General features: G+C 39.8%; 4 protein-coding genes across 4 annotated transcripts; 1 reads left to right on the top strand and 3 right to left on the bottom strand.

Moving 5' to 3' along the window:
- The first annotated feature begins 1,375 nt into the window (after window positions 1-1,375).
- LOC116147798 (histone H4) lies at window positions 1,376-18,025 on the top strand. Its single transcript, XM_064476029.1, has 2 exons — window positions 1,376-3,413; window positions 17,739-18,025. The coding sequence occupies exon 1, from the start codon at window positions 2,986-2,988 to the stop codon at window positions 3,295-3,297; it is 312 nt and encodes a 103-aa protein (XP_064332099.1). The 5' UTR covers window positions 1,376-2,985; the 3' UTR covers window positions 3,298-3,413; window positions 17,739-18,025.
- On the bottom strand, window positions 8,119-8,629 carry LOC105089160 (histone H2B type 1-C/E/F/G/I). Its single transcript, XM_010980167.3, has one exon. It carries the CDS (start codon window positions 8,522-8,524, stop codon window positions 8,144-8,146), a length of 381 nt encoding a protein of 126 aa, XP_010978469.1. The 5' UTR covers window positions 8,525-8,629; the 3' UTR covers window positions 8,119-8,143.
- Window positions 18,026-18,254: 229 nt separating the features above from the next.
- LOC105089161 (histone H2B type 1-M) lies at window positions 18,255-24,013 on the bottom strand. The gene is made up of 2 exons (XM_031435493.2): window positions 23,562-24,013; window positions 18,255-18,653 (listed from the first exon to the last, which is right to left on the bottom strand). The coding sequence occupies exon 1, from the start codon at window positions 23,949-23,951 to the stop codon at window positions 23,571-23,573; it is 381 nt and encodes a 126-aa protein (XP_031291353.1). The 5' UTR covers window positions 23,952-24,013; the 3' UTR covers window positions 18,255-18,653; window positions 23,562-23,570.
- Window positions 23,912-25,606, bottom strand: H1-4 (H1.4 linker histone, cluster member). Its single transcript, XM_010980166.3, has one exon. The coding sequence runs from the start codon at window positions 25,554-25,556 to the stop codon at window positions 24,900-24,902; it is 657 nt and encodes a 218-aa protein (XP_010978468.2). The 5' UTR covers window positions 25,557-25,606; the 3' UTR covers window positions 23,912-24,899.
- Window positions 25,607-25,812: the final 206 nt, after the last annotated feature.

The following is a 25,812-nucleotide window of genomic DNA, read 5'->3' as shown; positions in this document are numbered from 1 at the left end:
CCCCTTTATGGGTTTAAAAAATTCTTTTATTTACATTGACTTTATCAGGGAGGATCAGTTATTAAAATGTTCACCAGCTTTTGCGTACAGAGGTCTGTCATTGTTCAGGAAGGTAAACTTTACCAAAGCTTTCAAGTAACAGAATTAAGGAATATACACATGTACAACACTTTCACACATGCTTATACAGAATTTCTTTAAGAGAGAGAAATTTAAAAGCAAGTATGTTTTATATTCACTACTACATTTCTTACTTAAGCAAGGATATAAGTTTATAGGAAGCATTATAGCTTATGATTTATATTCAGTGGGAAATAGACTGATGGTAGAAAGTCATTTTTTTTTTTCACTCTGAAGCTATGTTTTTTTTTAAAAAAATATTATGTTTATTTTGAAGCATGTTTCCCTAGGACTATGGAAAACAGAAATGCTGGGAATGGACAGAACAAAGCCCAAGAGGTAAGGGTTTAATACTCCTCTTTGGTCCCATCAAAATCAACAAATGACTGATCACTTCATGCAGTACATTCAAGTTAAACATCAAAACATTAATGAACATTAATAAAAATTAAAAATTAAGAGCAATTGAAATGGATGATATGAGAGGAGAAATAGTTCAATATAAACATTTTTACTTGGAGTGTATATTTACATGTTATTGATTCATGCATTCCTAAGCTAAAAATGACCTTAACTCATTATAGTTGGTTTTCTGCAGCAACACAAAGGAAGAGTTATCTCTTAGGTATCTAAGTGTAGAGAATCTTCATGGTATCGCCCCATTCACCTTGACATGTTCACCTCTCATGTGTATGTTGTGAAAGACTCCTAAGCTAATAACAGATGTATATTTTTACATATCTAGAGGTTATTCGGCTCACTACCTAGGAGATTTCTTTCCATTGTAAAAACTGGAGACTGGGCTTAATCCCTAGAAAAATGTCACTGTATTCCTAAGGGAAGAGTGAAAACTCAGACTCACTATTTCTCCAAGAAAACTCTCTAAGAGGAAGAGGAAATGACCTCTTACTATTCATAAGTGGAGAAAATTGTTTCCATTTACCCTTAGCTCTATCAGAGTACTTTTACTAATATGTCAGTTTCATTCCAGCATTCATGGAATTTCCCAATGTTTCTCTCCGCACATTTTTGAAACCCAGCATCTTTCCAGACTTTCAAGATCCTGGAGAAGAGGGATTCTTAACCATTTTTGTACCATGGACTTCTTTGTATGTGTGATAAAGTTTATGAACTCCTTCCCAGAATAATGCTTTTCAATGCTTAAAATAATATACACAGGATTATAAAGGAAAACAGTTATATAAAAATACCATCGTCAAATTTAACAAAAATCCAAATTAGTGAAGTATTAACATGTGCTTCTTTATTAATATGTTAAATAATAAGATTACCCATATGACCATAAATCACCACATTTTAGGAAGAGTAATATATTTAAACAATATTTTGAGACATTGACAGCTGTGATTACAACGTAATAGAACAGAGCATGGGTCCTGCCAATCACCCTATTTGTTGACTACATTTTCACAAGAGGAGGAAACACTAAGATCCAATTGGAGTATAGTAAAAATAAAGATGGAATTTTTGTTCTATGTAAGTTTCCAGATGCTCTGAGCCCATCTATATATCCCAGGTTAACAACTCCATTGTAGAATTTGTTTCCATGCACTGTAAACTCATGGAAGAGCTTTGATGAACAGGGTCCTCCTTACCATGGAGTAAAAAGCAAAATCTATCCAAAGTCAGCTGAACCTCAAGGGAAATAATGAGAAATTAAATCTTTATGTATTTATTATTTTGAGGAGTTCACAAAACAAGCGTTTTGCAAATTAAACACTTGCTTAGGCTCCTCACTTTAGAGGGGTGAGTACTGAAGGGAGGAGTTGAGAGCAGCCACAGTAGTACAATATTTCATAATAAATGTTGTTGAGTAATTGCTTATTTCCTGATATTATTTTAAAAATTTTGGATTATCTCTTAAATTTAAGTGCTCTGTAATTTATACCTTCCTATACATCTTTTGGAGAGGGAGGGTTAGTTACATTTAATGTACTAATTTTTAGAGGAGGTGCTGGGGATTGAACCTAGGACCTTGTATATGCTAAGCATGCACACTACCAATTGAGCTATACCGTCACCCAACATCTTTGTGCACATTTAAAATGAAAAAAAGTATAGATTGCCCAAAGTCACAGGCTAGTATGTGGAGCAGGCTATCTCCAGAACTTGACTGGTCACTGTAATGCCAAGTGGTTGGAGAAATAGAATGTGGTGACAGATACAGTGCCAGATAAAACCTGTCCATAATTAAATACACAATCAAACCATAAATCTTAGACTTCCAGTAGAGCAAGGTTCTTATCACTTTGGGATATACATATTTATAAATCTCCAATGTAGCCCTCAGTGACTTTTAACGTTACTTGATCTCTCAAACGTTTAACTTTATATTCTCAGCTTCCTCAGTAGGGTTATCCAGAGTGTGTGATAAAGAGCTCTGCTTAGATAACGGAACAACCACACGTGGATAAAACTAATGGAAAATTAAACAATAAATATAGGATTTCTTTAAAACCGTGTTTAAAGAGTTTTGGGGACAATAGCTTGTATTAACTATTTCATATTCTGGGAAATCTGAAGAACAAGCATCGGGTTTCTTTATGGAAAGTCTATGAATTATTGCCCTATTTAATGGCTTCACGTATTGTATGAATACACAAAAACACGAATTCACGTATAGGAACCTTGATTAAATTTCACTTCCAGGATCCATTGTCGCTTTAGGCGCCCCGCCTAGTCACTACGGCTCTGAGCAAGGGACAAATAAACGAAGGGCTGGACCGACTGTGGTTCCCGCCCCTGCTTTTGCTGTTTTCAAACAGGTCCGTCAGGCTACTATAAAAGCTCTTAGTGGCGCTGTCGAGAGTACTACACTCGGAGGTTGATAGCTGTGGTTTCGCCATGTCTGGACGTGGTAAAGGCGGAAAGGGTCTTGGAAAAGGAGGCGCTAAGCGCCACCGCAAGGTGCTGCGTGATAACATTCAGGGTATTACTAAGCCTGCGATCCGGCGTCTTGCTCGTCGTGGTGGTGTCAAGCGTATCTCTGGTCTCATCTACGAGGAGACCCGCGGGGTGCTGAAGGTGTTCCTGGAGAACGTGATCCGCGACGCCGTCACCTACACCGAGCACGCCAAACGCAAGACGGTCACGGCCATGGACGTGGTCTACGCGCTCAAGCGTCAGGGACGCACCCTCTATGGCTTCGGAGGCTAAACTACCGATCGCCCTGCTTCGCACGGCAAAACCAAAGGCCCTTTTCAGGGCCACCTATCCGCTCACTTAAAAGAGTTAACGCTTTGTTTTAGTTTTATAAGAAGGTATTTAAACAGGTAAGTACTGTCGACAACCTGTAAACTTAAATGTGATTTACGTATGTTTCAGGCCTTAGCAGGTTTGCACTTAATCTATAGTCGGTTTGGTGTATGTGCGATGTATTATCTTTAGAGCAAGAAGGCTAATCTATGGTGATAAAACTATTTTGCACAACTGTTAGCGAAACCCAGCTGGGAAGTTTTATGGAAGACGAGGTCAAGTCTTGTGGTAGAAGATCGGGAAAAAGAACTAATGTAGACACTCCTCAGCTAAGGATATTGAAAAAACCTGTTAAAAGTCACATGATAAAGAGGACCTGAGAAAGGGGAGGACTGGTAATGCTGAAGACAGTCAAGTTCTACCAGAGAAAAGTGTGAGGTCTCTTGTTTAAAAGTGGAATGGAGACAGGCTGACTTATTTTTCCCATCCATCCAGAGCTACTGTTTCACAATCAAAAAGAACCTATTGATGCATCTATGTCTGGTATAAGTATGCCGGTTTATGTTTACCAAGTTATTTTGGCTCTATCTTGAGTAACAGACTTAACTACAGTCAATTTTGAAATACTCTAATAAACTGGTTGCGTGCCACATACCCTGACAAAAAGGCTGGAGTGAGCCTTTCAAACCCAGGTTTTCATGATTTCCAGTCTTGTTCCCTTCACAGCAGAAAATGAGGCAAAACAAGCAGTTCTCAAGTGCGTTACCCGTTTCTTGTTACCTGTTGTAAACTGTCTACAATCTCTCAGGACTGTCAGCCTGCCACTGTATTCTTTAGTGTCCTCAGAATGGGTTTTATTCTGTGAAAAAAATCTTAGGTTATTGTAGTACAACTGGCATTTTTTCAACTAAAACTTGTTCTCTTTGTTGTAAGAAAAGGAATACCTGGACAGATAACTCCCGGGCCTGAAGCAATATTTCTGGCTTATCTGAGAGCAGGGGTGAGCATGTGGCTACCTGCTCTCTAATAAGCATCAGTAGAAGATATTCCCAGGCTTTCGAGCCTTCATCCTTCTTGCTGCCTTCTATGAAGGTGTTGATACTGTCTGGCCCAGCAGAGAACTTCAGGCGCTAGGGATGGCAGAACAATGATGGAAGGAACAACAGATCCCGATCAGGAGGAGCAGCGCTGCACCACAGAGCTGGACTGATCACAGTGGATCTGTTCCAAGTGACAAGACTTAACTGTCTTTAAGCTAATTTACTGTTGAGCCTCTATTATAAGAACTAAAGTTTACCATACCAAGTATGTTTTTTTCAACTCATTTTTTTTCAACTCTTTCCATGGTGTTCCATGCTAGAACACAGAATAAGGGCTCGTTACCTGTTAGGGATGTGGAATATCCACATGCCTTAAGCAGTTGTAATCTGGATATTTCAAAGTACTGTCTCCCCTTAGGAGTTTTTAACAGTATGTGGATCATAAGTTTCTTTGAGGATCTGTGTGTGCATATACTTATATGTGTGTGTGTGTGTATAAAACGTATTTCATGGAGCTCATTCAAGTAATTCCCAGGGCTCCATGGATTCCTGTGAACAACTTGGAGTCTAGGATTTTAGAGTCTGAGGTTGTAGAAATCCAAAATTTAGGGCTACAGAGAAAAGGGCAGACCAAATGCATAAAGAACACATCAAACAGCAGTAAATTTGGCACATGTATTTATTCACTGTGTGCAATAGATCTATATATTCTTGACAAGTGAGATGAGTCCTTTACACTGTAACTAGAATGCAAGAAAGATAACCCATTTTGAAAAATTTTGATTCTCAGAGGCGTAAAGGCCCAAACTGTATCTCATAAGATTTAGGAGTAAATAAAAATAGTGGGGAGTTTATTTTTAGGCTGTTTAAGGCAGAAGTCCGTGAACTGTTTCTTAAGGCTTTCTTTGAACTTACCTTCCATTGCTATTCTTGGTAAATATATAGTAGGGTCTAAATATTTAGTAGTCAGTGTCACTGAGTAAATCATTTGTTCTGTTTACAAGAAACAGTCCCAATATCCCTCTTCAAAGATAAAAAGGAACCGGAAAACTTGTACAGAAGGTAGTTTGTACTCTTTGTGTCTTTGGTTAAGTCACTTAACCTCCCTGTGCGCGTTTCCTCATCGGTAAAATGGAGATAACAGTAGTTCCTATCTTATTGGTTTGGGGGTAAATAACATTAAATATTAAGCATTTTGGCCAGTGCATGGCCATGGGAAATGCTCTGTTTTGATGACTGATATTATTATTATTAGTGTTCTTATTTCTCATGACATGAAAGAGGCTCAGAGAAAAGAAACGGGCATTTTTGAACCATGAAGACATACAGTTGAAATTCTGAACTGCCATTTTCTTTGTGATCTGTGGCAAGTTACTAACCACTGTTCCCTTATCTATAATGTAGGAGAAATTTCATGTTTTCGTGAGGACTGAGTGTGACAACATAGGATAATGGGTTTATGTACGTGTTTAAAGAAACATGTTTACATATATTCTTAAGTAGCAAGTGTATTAATGAAAGTTTTTTGGATGCAGACATAACAAAACAATTTCAGGTAATTTAAACAAATTAAAATCTCTTGAAACTTTTTTGTTGACCATGCTTAGGGAAATGCTGAACACTCAGGCCTTTTTCTTTTGTCAGTTTTCCCAACTTCAAGGCAAACAAATCTGCCCTATTTGGGCAGATGTCTGCATCAGTGAGATACAGTGGCACAAGAGAAAGGGTATCAACATAATTCTCACACTTTGGGCTCAGCTCTAAGTGGAGGTTTTTCCCCACGGAAGAGGTAATAATCATGAGCCCTGAAGGTGTCCAGATGGTGTGTGGGTTGCCCTTTAGTATCTGTAACCTGAGTTCCCAGTGCTCTCCATTTTCTGTGTCCAAAGCTCTTGTTCTCAGCCTACTAGGCATCACACCAGTTTGAAAAAGTCTTTCTTGAAACCTATTTTCATGCCATGCTGACATTAAATTATTTTAAAAATTTTCAAAATTTATAAGTCCAGTCCCCTTTTGCCTCTGAATTGCAAACTTACACATCTCTGAATGAAAAATAATGCAAGCCATATCAATAAACAAAGAGCGCTGAAGTCATCAAATCAGCTGCTGCTGCCATCCCACAGTGAATACAAGCAGGCAGCCAGGCCTTGGTAGTTGAAAAACTGTAGAGGTGGAGAAAAAAGAAACCAAAAAAACCCAAACCAAAAAATAAGAAATGAACAAAAACAAAAGAAAAAGTCCTCTGAGGTTGACTTGGAAAGTTAGGTGAGGGCTGGACAATGCAGGGCCTGTGGCAATAGCACAGAATTTCTAGTTTTGTCAAGTTCGGAACCATCCAATGGCTGTGAAGGAAAGATACAAAGCCAAAAAAACATGGCGAATTTGGCATGAAAACGAAATTCGCTATGGATGAAGGAGTGTCAGTATTACCTCAAACTAAAATCAAGGTTATGAGAAAAGTTGAAATTCTGTTGTAATTTGGGAACCTGAAAAATAAAGACTTGTTTGTGTCTTTATGCTTATTTTATTTATGTTTTTGAGACAATAAATGGGAGACCAGATAGACTGGTCCAGGAGGCTGGTTAGGAATGTTTAAGGACAGTGGTAGCCATTCTTGGGTGGGTTTGATATTTCCATTTATGGGTGATGCAAGCCACCGAACCTTTTCCACCTAACTTCCTGAAGGAAGTCCCTACCTTGAAGTTTCCGGAGAAATGAGGGAAGCGCCCGACTCTATTTCCCAGGATTTAGTCTCTTGGGCATTATGTGGTCACAAACCGTAGGCTTCCAAATCTCAAGAGCTCAGCCCACAACAGTTAAAAGTCATCTCCTACTTCCACGGTGCTTCCTCTCTGAGATCTGAACCGGCCGTGGGTCCCTCTTTTGTCAAGATCGCTCCACGGTTTCTGAACTGTGCAGGGAAAGGGGAGCTGGAGGCAGGAGAGGGGGATGGGTTCGGAAAAGACTGCAAGTTACAGAAAAGGGTGGTTAGAAAGCTTCAGAGCCGACCTTTATATTATGTGACCACACAGGTGAGCTGAACACTGAAAATTCTGTGAGTTTTGTAGGTTTGCAAAAAGTCTGTGGAGTGGGGAGATGACTGTATTAAAATTTTTTTAAAAATCCAGTGATAAGAGCTTTTTAAAAATTTAGTAAAGTGACTAAAAGGACAGTAAAAATAACTGCTCTTCCGTTACTGGAGAACTACAGCCAATCTACCAGGTTTGTGAAGAGTCTTAGATAAAATACTTAGCCAGGACTCGAAAGCCCTAGGCAAAGGGCTAGGGGAGAGAGAAGGAAATAGATCCCACAAAACAACATGGGCAGGCGGAGGATCCGCAGCATCAGAGAGGAAGTTCCGCTTTTGGATAGCGGGAGATTCAAATGTTGTTCTGACCTATTTGACGCTACAACGTGGTATTTTACCAAAAACAGACCAGTTTCCCGAAGCTCGCTACCAGCCCACAGAGCATCTGTGTAAGTTCCATAAAGGTGACCAAGAAGTCGAAGAGCTGGCCGTTAGTGCTAAGATCCATGTTCGCTTATGCTGATGGGAATCCTCGTACAGGGGACGGTAATCAGAACAATATGCAAGTTTGAACCCCAAGAACCGTTCGCTTTCTAACTGCATTTTTAAGTGCAACCTGTAACAGTAATTGCAAGCCTAGTTTTCAGGAAATACCACTTGCTAGTGCACAGCTACAACTGTGTGAACGTAAAGTGGCTCTGAAAAGAGCCTTTGGGTTTGACTGTACCTATGAACACATTTACTTGGAGCTGGTGTACTTGGTGACGGCCTTGGTGCCCTCGGACACGGCGTGCTTGGCCAGCTCCCCGGGAAGCAGCAGGCGCACGGCCGTCTGGATCTCCCGGGACGTGATGGTCGAGCGCTTGTTGTAGTGCGCCAGGCGCGACGCCTCGCCCGCGATGCGCTCGAAGATGTCGTTGACGAACGAGTTCATGATGCCCATGGCCTTAGACGAGATGCCGGTGTCCGGATGGACCTGCTTCAGCACCTTGTACACGTACACCGAGTAGCTCTCTTTGCGGCTGCGCTTGCGCTTCTTGCCGTCCTTCTTCTGCGCTTTAGTCACCGCTTTCTTGGAGCCCTTCTTCGGGGCCGGAGCTGACTTCGCCGGTTCAGGCATTTTCGGCTACTGCTTTTTCACAGACAAAATGGTGTCCGCTTTGTAGGACCCTGCCTATTTGTAGGCAGTATTATGCAAATGAGGCCTTAACTCGGCAACTGCTGATTCGTTCATTTGTTAAGAGGTATGCATGCAAAAGATAACTAGGGGAGTGCCCTCCCATTGGCTATCTCCTGAGACAGTTTTCCAGCAATCAGGCCAGCTACTTTAATCTAGTTAAATTATTTTAAAAGTTCTGTAGTTGTTTATAACAATTCAGATTAGTTTGTTAAGGATATAAACTAGATAGCACTCTCTACAGTATTCTGAAATATCAAAAAGGCAGATTTCATGGACTGGTTATCTCTCCGATTTGCAAGGCCTGTTTACAACTCCTAGAAAAGCTGTCACTCTGCCTTTGAATCCAGATTCTAGATTAGTGACAGGGAAAGGAAGAACTGAGAAGAAATAGGCGATCTACGGTAATCGAAAAAATTCCTAAGACAGTGTTTCCAACTATACCAAAAATGTAGAAATATAGCGTGAAAATAAATGTCAAAGTTTAAAGTTACGTAGCTTAAAGGAAGGTAATAAATGCAAGAATTTCGTAGCCAGTATCGCTGCAGTGCTTCGTATTGGAAACGATCAAATCACATCCAGGTTAGCCACTAAAGCGGATCAGAAATTACTCTTCCTTCTACTTAGTTAAAAACAGAAACAAAAACCCCAGAAAACAACTGAAACGGGAGAACATGGTGATAAATACTTTTATTTACAATTTACTATTATCACTATCAGAAACCGGCTTTTTAGCTAGTTCTTCCATTAACATGTTTCCTTTCTATTGAGACCTGTTTCCCCTGAATTTGATTTAGATGTTTCTAAGACTTTCTACGCTGCCCCACCTTTTGGCTTCCCCTGCTGGCAGTAAATCCAGGGCTGCAAGCTGCACGTGGTAAGCTGGCAAACAAAAAGGGCACAAAGTAATTAATTTGTTTTTCTCACTTTGGTATTGAGGAGGAAATCTCCTGAAGACCTATTCACTCTTTTATTTTTACTTTTCCCCAATTTAGCCCGTGTAGCAATGTTTGGAATAATAGCTAACATGCTTTATATGTATTATTTTATTTAATCATAAAACCCTACCTGATTGTTTGTTTGTGTTTGTTTTTTGCCCTCCATTTTATAGAAAAGAAAACCAGAGAACATGAGACAAGGCCTTTTCCCTCAAATCCCATTAACATGTAAATTGTGGAGCCAGGATAATGATTAAAGCAGTCTGCCTTAAATCTGAATCCTTCATAAGACTCCCGCTGGCGTTTGGTGGGCTGTTTTAGGAAAAAAAGAGAAAAGTTTGTTGTGATTTCTTCTAACTTTAGAAGCATGGCAAATAAAGCATTTTTTAAATGACTGAAGGAGAATGTTAAAATGAAAAAAAAAACGTTGATTCTCTTATATACCTAGTCCATGGAGGAAGAGGAGAGAGAAAAATGAGAAAGAAAATTACAACTAGATTAAAGAAAAAATGGAAAAGGCGGAGAGGGAGAGAAAAAGACTCAGTGGAAAAAGAGGCCGATGGGGAAGAGTGGGGCAAAAAGAGAAACTTATCTGGAGAATGAGACAGTATTTTGGAGAGACAAAATATAGATAATGTAAATCATAGAGAGAAGGATTCAGTGATTGCTATTAGCTTTATCTATTTTTAGTTGATATTAGCTTCACCATATCACCAACTTATTAATTTACTAGTTAAGATTTTGATATATTTCCATTATAGATAAAGTTGAAAGCCACTGATTAAGAGCCAAAGCTGTAGAGTTAAGTCAATACCCAATAATTTTAGGGTCGACGATTTCTCTAAATTTACTCATATTTCAGCCAACCTATGAAATTTCACCCCAAAATTTCTGTTATAATGTCTATGGGAGTGCCCTTTACCATGCTATTATTGCAAAATGAGCATATAATGAAGGTCAAGGTTTGCTGGAAGTCAAATCTTCTACTATCTTGGGCCTCAAGATCGACTGGGAATTGAATCTTTGGCCATCTTGGTGCTCATTGCTGTGTTATTCTTTTAATGGGTGTGCCCTGCCCCCTTCCATCCTGTCTCAAAAGGACCAGGCAACTAATTTAAATGTAGTAACCATGAATAGAGGCTATAACCTCTACACAGGTGAACAGATCTATATAACACTGAAGAGTGGTGAGGACTGACCCAAACTAGAGTGTTCATTCCATACCTACATGAATTTAGTAGAAACACACACAGTGTACAGGGCAGACAAAATAGTCCATGAGCTGTTTTAAATGAAAAAGATTCAGACTTGGTAAGGAGAGGCTATTTTTGAAAGGACTGTTGATAGGAGGTGAAACGGACTACTGCATATGATCTGTAAGCTTCTCTTTGGCTGAAGCCAAAACAGATTTTCTTAGGGAAGAGCAAACAAGACTAAAAAGAATTGAGTATGACATAGGAATGGTAGGATGAAAAAATGGCTTGATTAGATATTAGGAAAACAGATAATGTTTTACCCCGAGTCCAGCCAACTATCAGAAGGGACCCTTAAGGAGGGGTAGTAAAGTGGCTCAGGCTGAGGGTGGGTCAAAGCTCTGGGACCTGGGGGGATAGAGAAAATGTAACTAAATTTTGGTTGACAAAGTATATTGTTTCCATGGATTAGTTCAGGTTATCACTTTTGAGGCAAAGAATGGGAATTTGGGAGGGGTCTGTGTCTGGTTGTGTCCTAGATATACAAGGAGTTGCTGTTGTTTTTTAAATTTATTTTTTTAAATGTAGGTACTGAGGATTGACCCAATGACCTCTTGCACGCTAAGTAGGCACTCTACCACTGAGCTATATACCCTTCCAACCAGGAGTTGTTTTTTTTTTTATCTTTTCCAAATCATAGGTGAAAACAGTGCCTCCTTGCAGTAAATTATTTTTGGAATACAAAAAGGGGGAGAATTTCTTTAATAATCACTATTTTCTAGGATCACAAGGCTCAGATTAAAGGTCAATAATGTTAGTTACAACTAAAGACATCTCCTTTAAATCTTGCTGGGTCTGGTTTTTTAAAAAAAGTAAAATATTAAACACATTTGGTTTTATGTTTAGTGTATTATTAAGTGAAATTAATGAAATATAATTATTTATAGAAATATATGTTGGATACCATGAAAATTGTCTGTCTAGGCAAAGCTCCTGAATCCCAATTGTTCTAAACTCCTCTGAGGCAGTGATCATTTGACAAAGAGGTGAAAGGTGTTACCTAGTCCCCAGGATTGTTAATTTTAAAACAAAATTGACTACCACACTCTTTATTAAATAATTTCCCCATATGAATTGTCTCCAGACTCAATAACAGTGATTTCTTCTTTTAGGATTACAAAAAATGTAACTCCAAAATAAGGGTAGATATTAACTCAAATAAAATATATGCTTAGTTATTGTCCTGTATGATTGTGGTCACCTGGAAGTTTTATAGGTTTTCTTTTGTCTCCCTCAGAAAAGTATATGCTAGAGTTCTTGCATAGGTACAGTAGTTTATCTTTTAGATGGTTACATTTTTTTATAAAGCAAAAGAATATGTGTAATAAAAATATGCATTAAAAGTGCTCCTCTTATTTGAATGAAGATAAATTATGCATATATTTATATAATAACAATAAATAAAAAATAAGAATGAGAGGAACACATGCCTGGGGAATGTTTACCGAGAGCAAGTTAGCAATATTAATAGCAGACACATTTTTAAGCTAAAAGTATTAGGGATAGAGAGGGACACTGTAAAAACTTATTTCCAATACAGAAAACAAGATATTCTGGATACAAAGCCATCTTGAAGGAAAACACCTAAAGACCAGATAAAGTACAACAAAACAGTAGCACATCATTGCCCAGCTAAGAAGAAACTGAGAAAATGCCTTGAAATATGCAAAGCAATGAAAAACCTAGGCGCTGAAACCAGAGAGATAAACACACTAGACTGGGTTCTCTGGGGCAACTATTATTATCAAGATTCTGAACTTTGTCAATTAATATCTGCTCCTTGGGGAAGGGGATTCGAAACCCTTAAACTAAACCCAGGACCCTGGAAGAAAGGATAGGTTACAATAAGGTTAATCTAGCAAAGGTTCCCAAGAAGAAAACCTGTCTGTCTCCGCAGAACTCTGTGGAGGAGGACAGAGGAAATTTGCCACTGGGATTTAACCACTTACATAGAATCTGGGGTTTCAAGGAAAGGGTTGTGAAATTAGTGATGTAGGTTCAGAGCGCCTCCTAGTGCCCTGTGAAGGCAAAGGTAAACCCCTTCAGGAGGGAAGCATCTTGAATTCAAGTTCTCTAGATTCATACAGATTGTGATTTATTTATTCAGCAATTATTTACTGAGCACCTATTACTTACCAGGCACTCTACTAGGAACTTGGGATTACCACGTATAAGCTTATAATAAATGGTAACAAACAGAAGAGGAAAACAGACACTGGAGAGTCAGGCTTTCAGATAAACAGGAGCCTTAGATCCCCTTGCTCTCTCCTAGGAATTTCAAATATTGAAATGATCAGAAACAGTAAGGTAACTATTTACTGAAAGGTTAAAGAAATAAAGATGGAATAATACAATCAAGGAACAAGGGAAAATCTAAGTAGGGTAATCAAAAAATAACAAAACAGAACCTCTAGAAATAAAAAAAAAAAAAAAAAAAAAAAAAAAACCTACACTCCACGGTGACCAAATAAAGATGTACTGATAAGATGTAACATTCAAGACCTTGTATGCACCTGACCACTCAACCACTACGTAAGGCAATAAATGACAGAATTGGGGGAACTTCAAGTTTATGATTGTAGGGTAAACTTTCAATATACTACTCAAAAATTCACATAACAAGCAAAGAACAATGTGCATGGTTACAGAATATTTGAACAACACAATGAGTAAACTTGATCTATGATTCCTGCACTTAATACGTAGAGAATAAACAATTTTGGAAAGCACATATTTAATCATTTCAAAAATTCAACCTTGGTTTTAGAAAAAGTTACAATAGATACCAAAGAATCAGTTTCATAAACACTGTACTCTTTTTCATCGTCTAATTAAAGAGAAAAAAAAAAGGTTATTTTAAAGATAGTAAAACTAAAACAATCTTCCCATATTACTGGATACTAAAAGCACACCTCTAAATTTCATGGATTAGAATGAATATCATTAAGGGAAACTTATATTCTGAGACAAATATGAATGAGAATAATACATGTGAAAATTGTAGGATGTATCAGAAGTGGTACTGAAATGGAAATATACAATATTAGACGTATGTATGAAGGAAAAGAAACACTAAAGACATATGAAATAGGTATTTATCAAAAAAAAAAAGCTAGAAAAAGAACAAGAGAATAAATCAAAATAAAGCAGATAAAGTTGGACTTAGAATTCTTAGAATGTGTTGCACTCTTGTGAATGATGCCTGGTTTTTCTATTTCAATTCAAGATAGGTCTCTGCTAATGTACAGAAAGGCCATAATTTTTTATGTGGTTCTCATCTATCCATCAATCCTGTTGAGCTCTATTAGATCTAATTGTTTATAGGTTCTCATGGATTTGTATGTTGACATATTATTCTCAATGTCAATTTTTGAAATTTAAAAGGAACAATTAATTAAATAGAAAAAATGGAGATGATCCATAAATCACAAGCTTGTTCTTTGAAAAGTCTCATGATAATAGGCAAACCTTTAGAAAGACTAGTTAAGGAAAAAAAGTGTGTGGGAGGGAGGGGAAAATAAGTTATAGGAATAAAAAAGGGAAATTAGCTACCAAAAGGTAGATAGAAAGAATCATGAGAATGCTATGAACAATCTTTAGAAAAACATTATTCTTAATAGAAAACGATAATTTCAAGAAGAAGAATAGGCTGAGAAAACAAAGTATGATTAAGGAAATATGATGGGGGTTTAAAAATGTATCTTTCCTATATTCTTCAACCCAAAGAATTCCAAGCAAAGTTGGGTTTTATAGGTTTTAGTGAAATTTAAGTAATTGATAATCCCTATTTTACATAAGCTGTTTCAATAGAAAAATAGCTATCCTTTTTTTCTTCTCAAGTTTTATAACTTCACCTAAACTAAACAGGAACAACACACACACAAAGAAACAGATTGAGAGAAAATTATAGCCTCATCTTACTTACAAATTAAAAAAAATAAATAAATAAATCTCTATTTTAAATGTAAACAAATGGAAAGCAAGAGACCAAACTGTTTAAAAAACAATAGTATGTCTTGTAGGGTTTATCCAAGAATGCTTCCATGTGTTTTACATCACAAATTTAAGATATTAATAGATAAAAACTGTTATCATCTCCAAGGATACTGGGAAAGTATTTGCTAGAATATAATGCTCCTTCATCACAAACATTTTTCAACAGACTAGAACGAGAAGTAGTAGCTACTTACTTCATAAGGAGTAGCTACAGTGAGCTTAACATTTAATGGTATAATTTTAGAAGACTCCCCAAAGAGCCAAAAGAAAGACAAAAATTCCGTGGTATCACTCCTATTCTGCATGGCACCAAGGGTTCTGCCAAAACGATGAGACAAGGACTAGAAATGAGAAGGGTAAGAATTCAATAAGAAAAGATGTTATATTTATTCTTTGAAAATAATATGTCATTGTAAAAAATCCAGGAGAAGCTATAAACAATTATCTCTAATAAGCTCAACAGGGTTGGTGAATAAATGCGCACCACAAAACAATAATTCATGGCCTTTTCTATACATTAGCAAGCAATGATCTATCTAGAATTGAAATAAATAAAACAGACATCATTCACAACAGTACAACACATTCTAAGGATTCTAAGCCCAAGGGAATGTATTGCAGATCTCTAAGAATAAAACTATGAAGTGCTGTTAAAGGATATGAAACAAGACTCACCTAAATTAAGTGATGTATGCTGGACTATTTTTATGTTTGGGGATGTCTCAATATGCTAAAATGTCCATACATTTAAAAATAACCTAAAATTTCAATGTTATGCCACAAAGACTCACTGGATTTTTTGATAAAGCACTGTAAAATTCATGTTGATGAGCAAAAATAGTCAAGATGATTCTTAAAAAACTAACAAAGACAAAACAGAAAAGGAAAAAGATAAAAGGAATAGGTCTTGACTTGGGGTAGGCTTTGTAAGAGGGGTCATCCTAGGCCTTGAGCTGTTACAAAGTATGCTAGTGCAGTATAATAGTGTTCAAGTCTTGTTCAACTTTGTTAAAGGCCAAGTGGAGAAGAGGGCTCAGAGTAGCCTGTCTAGAGTTAAGTGGTTATCTTACCTGCTGTTTTTTTGGATTAATTGTTTAGAGGTATCTCAAGATAGTATCTTTAGTGTAATGGTTTTTAGGTCAGGGACCCTGGAGCTAACCAGGCTGGGTTAGAATTCCCTCTGCCATATCTGTATCTATATCTTTCTTTCTTTTTTTGCCGGGGGAGGTTATCATGTTTATTTATTTACTTACTTTTTAATGGAGATACTAGGGATTGAACCCAGGACCTTGCGCATCCTAAGCATGCACCCTACCACTGCGCTATGTACCCTCTGCCATATATTAGCTGGGTAACATTGGGTAAATTATTTTGAATTTTGGGTAATTCATACAAGCAGGTAAAGCTGGGATAACAGTTCACAGATGTTTTATGGGAATTAAACGAGTTAACATCTAGAAAGCACTTGAAAATTTGCCTGGGTGTTTATTTACCATTAAAAAAAATTTTTTTTAACTAAGTAGAAACAACTGAAAACGGGTCCGTGCTACCCGCACTCAAGTCTGCATTATCTGTTGTGGGTCCTGCGCATCTGCCGTTCTGGATCCCTTCCTCCATAAAAATAATAACAAAAAGGATATTATTACTAAAATTATATAAAAATCAAAACATCAATATATTAGAATGTTTCCGTCGACCTAAAAGTTTAGAAGCAATTCAAGTATCTTCGCGAGCCTCTAAAAGTACTCTGGGTCGTAGACCCTGTGTCCGCTATGCCTAATGGATGCAGGCTCTGCGTGCATCCACGTATACACGCACTTAATACTCACACAAAGTGCCCGATAAAAGTGCTGACAATAAGCAGAGGTGGTGCAAGGCAGGCCTCCCGGGGATTAGCTATGAAGGAAATGGCAACTCAGAAAAAAGTTGGGAGAGGAGGAGAAAAACCAATGAGGGGGTGAGGAGGGGGGCTGTTGCCTTGCTTCTTGGTCTTCAGACTGCTCGGTTCTGTGTCTTTATCTGCGAATGACCCAGCGCATCGTTCGGACTCTCCGGCGTCCTGTGGTTGCCAGAAGAGAGAGGCTGCGTCGGCAGAGTCTGCGCACTAGCAGGGGCGGCCACAGGGAAACCTCGCGGGTTCAAACTGCAGGCCGGAGTGGAGGAGCGCGAATGGCGTTACCCGGTGTATACGTAGCTTGCGGCTCTGCGGGGAGCGGAGGGACGCGTGGCTGAGCGAGACGCCCCAATGAGGGAGCCGACATTGAGGGGCGTGACAGGAATGCCCAATGAGGGAGCCGGCATGGAGGGGCGTGGCAGGACTGCCCAATGAGGGAGTCGGCGTGTGGGCCTTGGTTACTAGGAGCCGGCAGAGGCGGGGCGTGTAGGGCCCACTTTGTACTTTGCACCCCAGCATGGCCGCACCGGGAGGAGGTACTAATTTTCAGTACTGACTTCCAGTTTAAACCTCAATGTGTTTTTTCGGTTTTGTGCAGCTGTTTGGTAGTATCATCTCAGGGAAACCCCATGTCCTAAAGCACAGTTCTCCAAGTGTTATCCCTGGACCGGCAGCATCAGCATCAGCATCACCTTCATAATTTAGAAATCCAAATGATTGGGTCCTCCTCCAGTTGCAGTGAATCAGAACACTGTGACGTGGGGCCCTCAGAGTGATCTCAAAGCGATCTTTTTAAAAAATCCTTCAGGTGATTTTAGCGTACACTTAAGTTTGAAACTGCTTCAAAATACTGTGTTCCACTTAATTCGGATGTTGAAGTGCAACCGCACAGTGGGCACAGTGGTTATAGTCACTTAATGGTAACCTCAAATGGCTTCTCACTCTGAGACATTTTTGAGCCTCTGTGTGTGTGTGTGTGTGTGTGTGTGTGTGTGTGTGTGTGTGTGTGTGTGTGTTTAACTGCACGTATTTTTTCTTTTCCCAACATATACACCCCTTCCTTTCCTTTGTTCCAGGCACAGGAATGTCAGGAGATATGCCTTGTTCACTGCCAGGAACAGAAGACCTTGTCACCAGATTACCGTTTACCACTGTGATTGTATCAAAGAAGGAAGGAATGCAGCCCTGCGTCCTATTCCAAGCACTGTTCCTTGGATTTTCACTATAAAACTCCCCACAACTCTTCCCCAAACCAGCTTCGCACTCCTGAGGCAGTAGCCCACTGTGACCCCCTTTGTCTGGCAAAGAAATAAAGCTATTCTTTCCTCTTCCCTAAAATTCTGTGTCTCTGAGCCTTGATTAGATACCAGGGTACAGGAAACAGGATTTGGCAACAGAAGGTGACCTCTCAAATGTCAGCTTAGCTAAACTAACTCGTTTGATTCAAGATTGTTACCAAAGGCAAAATAGCACTTAGGACTTATCTACTGAGAAATTAATACCAAAAAATAAAATGAAAAAATAAATAAATTGTATGTCTAGAAGGGGGAGAGATCTTAGGAGAAGGATTTGAATCAACAATGAATGAAGCATTCCAATTATCCACAGATTTTATTAATTATAGCATCTCATTTACAGATGTCTTGCCATCCTTTCATTCAGGCTTTCCCCAGCAAAGGTAGGTAGTCCACAGTAAGTAGTGAATTCCTGTAATTAGGCCTGTAACAGAAGTAAATTCTATTTCTTTAATTCAAATATAAATACAATGAAAAAGCTAAAACACCTTGTTTATGCTCTTCCACTCAGGTAATGATCACCTTTTGATAAATCAATGTGCAGTAAATCAGATGGATAGGATTTGTGTGGGATATACAGACTAATCAATCATCTCAGGCAGATTGGACATCATACTTCATAACTTCTCTAGCCAGATTCTCATTTTCACTTTCTGCTTGCATTCAGTTCTTCTTGCACTCATATCGCTCCCCTGACTGAAGAAATAAAAAAGGTTTATATGTTAGGTGCCATTTTGCCATTAGCACTAATATTTGCTACACAATGAAGAGGGATCTGTTTACATATGCTTGTATAATGTGCTACAAGGAATCTCCCCTCCAGTGTTATGCACACTTTAGTCATTACTAACATGAACAGATAATGACTTAAATCATACTCAGTCAAGAGATATTCCTCAATAATGTAATCTTTGTTCCAAATCCCCCAATTACCCCTCGGGGTAGAATTCAAATAGATAAAAAGCTTATATTCTCTCTCTTAATTTTTGATCTGAAAAGAATTAGCTTCTCTGATTTTCGTTTTAATTTAGTGACTAAGGAAAATACAACTGCCAAGTGCTTACTAAATGTCCATAACTTTTTAAGAGCTTTACACAAATGATCTCTTCTTAAAAAAAAACAAAAAAAAAAAAACAAAAAAAAAAACGGTTTCAATTTTTGTTAAACTTTAAAAAATATTTTTTCTTCTTAATTTTTGAGGGCATAATTAGGTTTCTTTGTTTGTTTGTTTGTTTGTTTAATGGAGGTACTGGGGATTGAAACCCACTCTACCACTAAGCAATATACCCTCCCCTCCTTACATAAATTATCTTAGTCCTTAAAATAACTCTAAGTAGTGTATGATTTTTATTCTCCTTTTATAGATGAAGAAAGTGAGACTCAGAAAGGCTGAGTCACTCATTCAGTTGAATATTCTCAAAAATCAGCCCTGTGCTCTATCTTTATTGTTATAGACATATATGTATTTCAATTAATTCATCACATCGTGCTGCAAATACTTACTGAGAGCCTAGTCTGTGTCTGGAACAGCCAAGGTATTACAGAGTCAGTGGTAAAAAATACTAACCCTGCCCCAATGGAGATTAACAGTCTTGACAATGGGAAAGGGAAACAAAAAATAAATTTATGTCAATTAGCACTAAGTATAATGAAGAAGAATGAATAGAGCAAGTTAAAAAATGTGAAGAGAGAGGTGACATTTTACATCTACTGGTCAGAGAACATCTCCCAGATATACCATTTTAATCAATTCAGTCAACCGAAAACCCAAGAAATGTGGAGAATATTTCAGTTGTGTTGCAAGTCTTATACCTGGCAAAAATACTAAATATATCATAAGGTCAATCTAGCCATCTCCCTCTTTTCTTTTCCTGCCTCTCTCCCATCACAGTCCGCTATAGGCTTCTCTTTGGTCTCCAGGCCCTTTCTCTCCCTTCTGTAGTAGCAGTCTACTTCTTCCATACTTTTTCTGAGTCCTCAATTTCTCTCACCTTTCTTTTTCTCCCATGATCCTCCTCCTTCTTTTCTTAAAAAATACCCATAATTTGGCTGGGATACTTGTTTTGTATTTATAAAACACAACTTAACATTCACTGTTAAAAACTTAAATAAAATCCTAAAGCATAACTCCTTTACTTTTCTACAATTCCTGTTCTCTGTGCATGGCAGCAGATTTCATCGTTTATGAAAAGGAAAGTCAAGTGCTGTTTTCATGTCAAGAAACTGAGTTTTTTCTTCTATGTAGCACTAAATGCCCACGCCACCAACATGAAGGTGAAGAATACCCACATTCCCCCAATGTTGACCTTCACCCTTCCTAAGTCTTCTTTTCCTGCACCTAGGGTTTGGAGGGCAGTTGGGAGTACAAATCAAGAAGACTGCTGATGCTGTTCATCTGAATAAAGTATGAAAAATTGTCTTCCATCAGAAATCTCATAATCTCTAGGTCCACAGGTGACCTAAATATACAAAACTATGTGATAGTACAATCATAAAAAAGCAAATAGTTGTAGAACTCAAGTTATGGTCACTGATAGATATATAGTTCAAAATTGGAAAAAAAAAAGTCATACTTACATATTTTCTTATGATTATGTTCAGAATTAACCTTATCGAAAGAGGTTTAGCCTTTGCCCTTTGCTGGAAGGTAACTTTTAGGCCCTTGGAATGCATGTTAAGAATATCTTTGTTTACCAGGAGGCCTTGAGCTAATAGGATCATAGGTCCATATTCCACTAATGGACTAGTGGAATAATATCATTCATGTTGGGGGCTTTAGGCCATGCTGTATCTGTACTACCTCCAGAGGAACTGGAGACTCAAGATCAGCCACTCAGGTGGTCGATCGTGTCTACGTGATAAAGGCCTCATAAAATGCTTAGGTGAGTTTCCCTAGTTGGCAATATGCATTATGCTGTCACACATTGTTGCAGGGAGGTGTTGTTAACGTTCCATAACTCCGCTGGCAAATGACTAGACTCTGCTTCATGTTCTCTTCCCTTTGCTGATTTTGCTTTGTGTCCTTTGGTCTAATAAACACTAACGTTGAGTATAATAGCTTTTGGTGAGTTCTGTGAGTCCTTCTATTAAATTATCTAATCCAAGGGTGGCTTTGGAGAGAACTCTGAACACTGCAGTTGGTGTCAGATGTGAGTGCGGTCTTATGGACTGTTCCTAAGCATTGCACTGTGTCACAATAGTATTAATATTACTGTATAATATTTATTACTCAAAAATTGGGATGAATTTTATCGCCTTCATTGAATGAATTTGGTAGTTCCCATAGAAGCCCATCTGTTTACCTGCCTGTAGATTTGCAAAGAGTGATAAACACTTTTTTGGTTCTTATTGAAAGATAAAGGAATATGAAAGCAGTTAAGTCTAAGCTTCCTTGACAGCCTTACAAACTTGAGGGTTTCAGGAAGTCAAGGACGACCATGTTTCTCTGAATCACCAGTGTCCATATAGATGACTAAGCCAGAGATAGTTAATGATTATCTTTTAAATGAATTGACATGTAAGTACTCTTACCATCATTTATAAATAAAAAACTAGTGCCATGGTACAATTTACTAGGGCATTTTGACACACAAGAATCTCCTTATAAGCTTTCATGACTCAATTCTTTAGATTCTTCTTTAACTCTTAATCAGTTATCTTACACTTTAAACATTGTAATTTTTTTAGTATTTCTCAATCATCAGTTTCAATACCTATATTTTAAATAAATTTTTATGTTAGCTTTTTTCTCATAGTTCATTGCTCTTGGTCATGGTTACTTGTTTCATGGTGTTTCTGGTTAATTTTGGTTGTGAAACTGCTCATTTTTTTTTTTCTTTTTGATATTTATCTGTGGAGGCCTAAAATGAAGCTTATTCTTCGAGAGAGGACTTGTATTTGCTTTTACCAGGTGCTCAGGGGCACTAAACCAGTCGGGGTTATCTCTATATTAAATTCTCAGCCTAGGTGCTTTGAATCCCTGTGGTATTAATGCTGAAAGAAATGCGTGTGAACGCTGGCTTATAGGCCAAATTCTCAGTGGTGGAATCTCCTTGTTCAGCACCAAGGGTCAGGGCAGATTTTGCAATCATCTATGGTGAGTGTGTGAGTGTTTATTTCTAGTTCATTTTGGTCTAGTGTCTCAGCTTCAGTGGGAAAGAGTCCTTATCATGCTCCCCACTACGGACAGGCTTCACATAACACTCTAAAAATCAAAGCTCAGGTTTGGGTGAAAGCTAGCTGTGGTGTTTGGGGTTTCCCTGGGTCAAGCACCTGGGAATGAGAGTTCCTTATTTCATAGTGGCTCTTCACAGTGTTTTGTAAATTTAAGTATTATTTTGGATTTTAATTGTCCATCCAAGTACCCACTTGCCCTATTATGGAAAATCTATCTCCGTGATCCAGAGCACCTGTTTAGGGTTCTCACCTTCTCCCAAACCCTAGGGTTTCTAAATTCATTCCTCTCTTAGACAACAACACCCCCTTTCTAAACTCTCCACCTCAACCAGCACTTGCCTCCCTTTCCAGCCTCATCTACTTTGCAGTTTTCTTGGTGACCTCTGACCACTGATTCCTTTCCTCCAGGCCACTCCCTCCCAGCCCCTTTTTCGAGATTCCAGAGATTTAACTTCCCCACAAATCTGTTCCAGCAGCGAACACCCTTAAAGCTATCCTACATCGTGCAGTAAAACCACATCCAGCCAGAAGGGGCTTTTCTTCCCTTTCTACTTCCTCTCCTCCCTCAATGCTCGGGGACATCCGGGAAAGAGGAAACGGTGCTGTAAAGGGGGCGTCAGTCCTGAGTCAAGACATCTTAACGGATTGAGGAGTGGGTTTCTGTCTTGTAACCCTGAGGACCTTAAATCTGAATGCTACCGAAGGACTATAAATTGATTAGGACTTTCAGAGAATGAAAGTATAGTAACTGACAAGATTGACTGGAAGGCGTGTCAAAGAAGGCTTCCCGTTCTTCTCCCTCGGTGCCTTTAGGATGGAGCACAGGCTCCTTCCCCACCTCCCCCACCCGCTGCTCAGAGCCTCCAGCGAAAATTGGACCAATTTTCAAGAAAGCAAACCAGAAAACCCTTTATAATTATTTCTGTGATAACTCACATTGTCTTCAGCCTTTTTTTGTTCAGAAACACATGTCTATATACTTAGAAAAAGAGAAGAAAAACGGAAAAGAAAAACTGAGCAGAATGAAGTAGTCAGAGCATGCTTTTGTGCTCTGAGTAAGCGGTGATCGCCAAATCCGGGATCAAAGGCAGGATCAACTTGTAGACCTACACACGGAAAGGAAAGCTGTACACTTGAAATGGCATTTTCAGTGTAAGTTAGTATCTGGCTATGTGATACTACATAATTTATAGTTCTATGGGACTGTACTTGCCCGTAGTGAGCGCGCAGTTTATGGCACGTTGTCTAGGTTTCCTACAATTACTTCCTCCATAAGTACATTAAAACATTAAAGAATGGTAGTGGAGCTTAGAATTTGGCAGGACAAATCTGAAAAATCGCCTTTGGAATAAAAGGATACAACTCATTTACTGAAAACATGCATGGCTCTTAAAAGAGCCCTTGAGATTAGGTGTAAAAAACGCTTACTTGGCAAGTTTACTTGGAGCTGGTGTACTTGGTGACGGCCTTGGTGCCCTCGGACACGGCGTGCTTGGCCAGCTCCCCGGGAAGCAGCAGGCGCACGGCCGTCTGGATCTCCCGGGACGTGATGGTCGAGCGCTTGTTGTAATGCGCCAGGCGCGACGCCTCGCCCGCGATGCGCTCGAAGATGTCGTTGACAAACGAGTTCATGATGCCCATGGCCTTGGACGAGATGCCGGTGTCCGGGTGGACCTGCTTCAGCACCTTATACACGTACACGGAGTAGCTCTCCTTGCGGCTGCGCTTGCGCTTCTTGCCGTCCTTCTTCTGCGCCTTGGTCACCGCCTTCTTCGAGCCCTTTTTAGGAGCCGGAGCGGACTTGGTCGGTTCAGGCATTGCGGCGCTGTAAGTTACAACAACGCTAACACCTGGAGAAATGATCACCCACCACAAGGCCACATTTATTTATAGATGTGGTATTCAAATAAGGCTCATAAGATTTCGTTCGTGATTGGATTAATGTTATTGTGGCGTCACAAATGAGAATGTAAATGATACTTGCAGGTCTACCTTTTCATTGGTTGTTTCGTTTCTTTGCTTTACCCAATCAGAGGGCGTAGACTAGACTACCCATAGCTAGTACAAATAGACTTTGAGATCTTAAGCTGTTTCTGAAATGAAGGCAAGCAGACAAAACTGAATAGCTTGCCAGTTTTGTTTGTAGCCGGTGGCAACTGCTTTGTTATCTAGGAGTATTTCCTGCGTTGATTCTGGGTACCGGCACATAGGGGCCATGTTGATGTTCAGCTGGGGCGGGTGGTCAAGGCTGTGGTTTGTTAAGCGCTTTGTCTGGCTTCCAGGTGCTAACAATTCGGAACCAACACCTTCGCCGTGCCGAGTTAGTCACCCTCTCAAAGCACTGCTTAATCTTCTCTAAAGTCCTAGTTAACTTTTGCTACAGGTAAAGTTACATTTGGGTAACTCGTCTAACAGTATAGTGACGGAAAAGGCGGAAACGAGGGCACTTTTGAAGGCGACATTAACTGCTACCGACTCCCTATCCTTTTTCTCAGAGTTCCGGAGGCCGAAACAAGGTATAATGCTCAACTCCGTTTCCCCATACATCGACGCTGAGAACCGCTCTTTAAAAAGCGCCTGCATATTCTAGGAGGCGCGGAGTTAAGCACCTCGCATCCCAATCCCCGAAGGCCCGCCCATCACTGTCATCCTCCCAGCCACGCCCCCTTCCAGTGTGCAACAGCTCTTTTCCTGAGATCGGTGGGTGGCTCTGAAAAGAGCCTTTGGGTTGTGTTGAGCTTCGAAGCAGTTGGCCAAAGGAACTTCCTACTTCTTCTTGGCTGCCGCCTTCTTTGGCTTGGCTGCCTTGGGCTTGGCGGTCTTTGGTTTTGCCGCCTTAGGTTTCACCGCTTTGGCCTTCGCTGGGCTCTTGGGTGCTTTCTTAGGCTTGGCTGCTTTTGCCTTTTTCGGGCTCTTTGCTTTTTTGGCTCCTGCAGCCGCAGCAGGCTTCTTCGCCTTCTTTGGGGTCTTCTTGGCGCTCTTCTTAGGGGTGGCTGCTCCAGTCGCTTTCTTGGGCTTCTTAGCTCCTGCGGGCTTCTTGGGTTTGGCCGCGCCCGCCTTCTTGGCCTTAGGCTTGGCTTCACCAGTAGCTGCCTTCTTGTTGAGCTTGAAAGAACCTGAGGCGCCAGTGCCCTTGGTCTGAACCAGGGTGCCCTTACTTACCAGGCTCTTAAGACCCAACTTGATGCGGCTGTTGTTCTTCTCCACGTCGTAGCCAGCAGCCGCTAGCGCCTTCTTGAGCGCAGCCAAGGATACGCCACTGCGCTCCTTGGAAGCGGCGACAGCCTTGGTAATGAGCTCGGACACTGGGGGCCCAGACGCTTTACGCTTCGCTGCACCTGCAGACTTACGGGCCTTTTTCTTCACTGGCGTTTTCTCGGCAGGGGCCGGAGCAGCTGGTGCGGCGGGCGCAGTCTCGGACATGTTGAAGACAAGCGTGGGGAGCACAATTCGAGCCGGAAGCAGAGGCACTGGCCGGGACTCGAGCCGCGACGCTGCGCCCGCCCGTTTATATAGGGCGGAGCTGCGCCGTGATTGGTGCGCTGTCCAGCCCGCCTCGCTGGCAGCCTCAGAGTGTCCTCTCGGATCCCGAGTTGTGTTTGTTACACCTCAAAAAATGCCAAAAATATCAAAATTCTCTACACCGAATTGCCCGATTTTTCTCAGAAAATAATCCCCG

This window comes from Camelus dromedarius, chromosome 19 (assembly GCF_036321535.1).
Source record: "Camelus dromedarius isolate mCamDro1 chromosome 19, mCamDro1.pat, whole genome shotgun sequence".
Classification (NCBI taxonomy): domain Eukaryota; kingdom Metazoa; phylum Chordata; class Mammalia; order Artiodactyla; family Camelidae; genus Camelus; species Camelus dromedarius.
The sequence above is the reverse complement of the archived record's forward strand: the minus strand, read 5'-3'. Positions and strand labels throughout refer to the sequence as shown.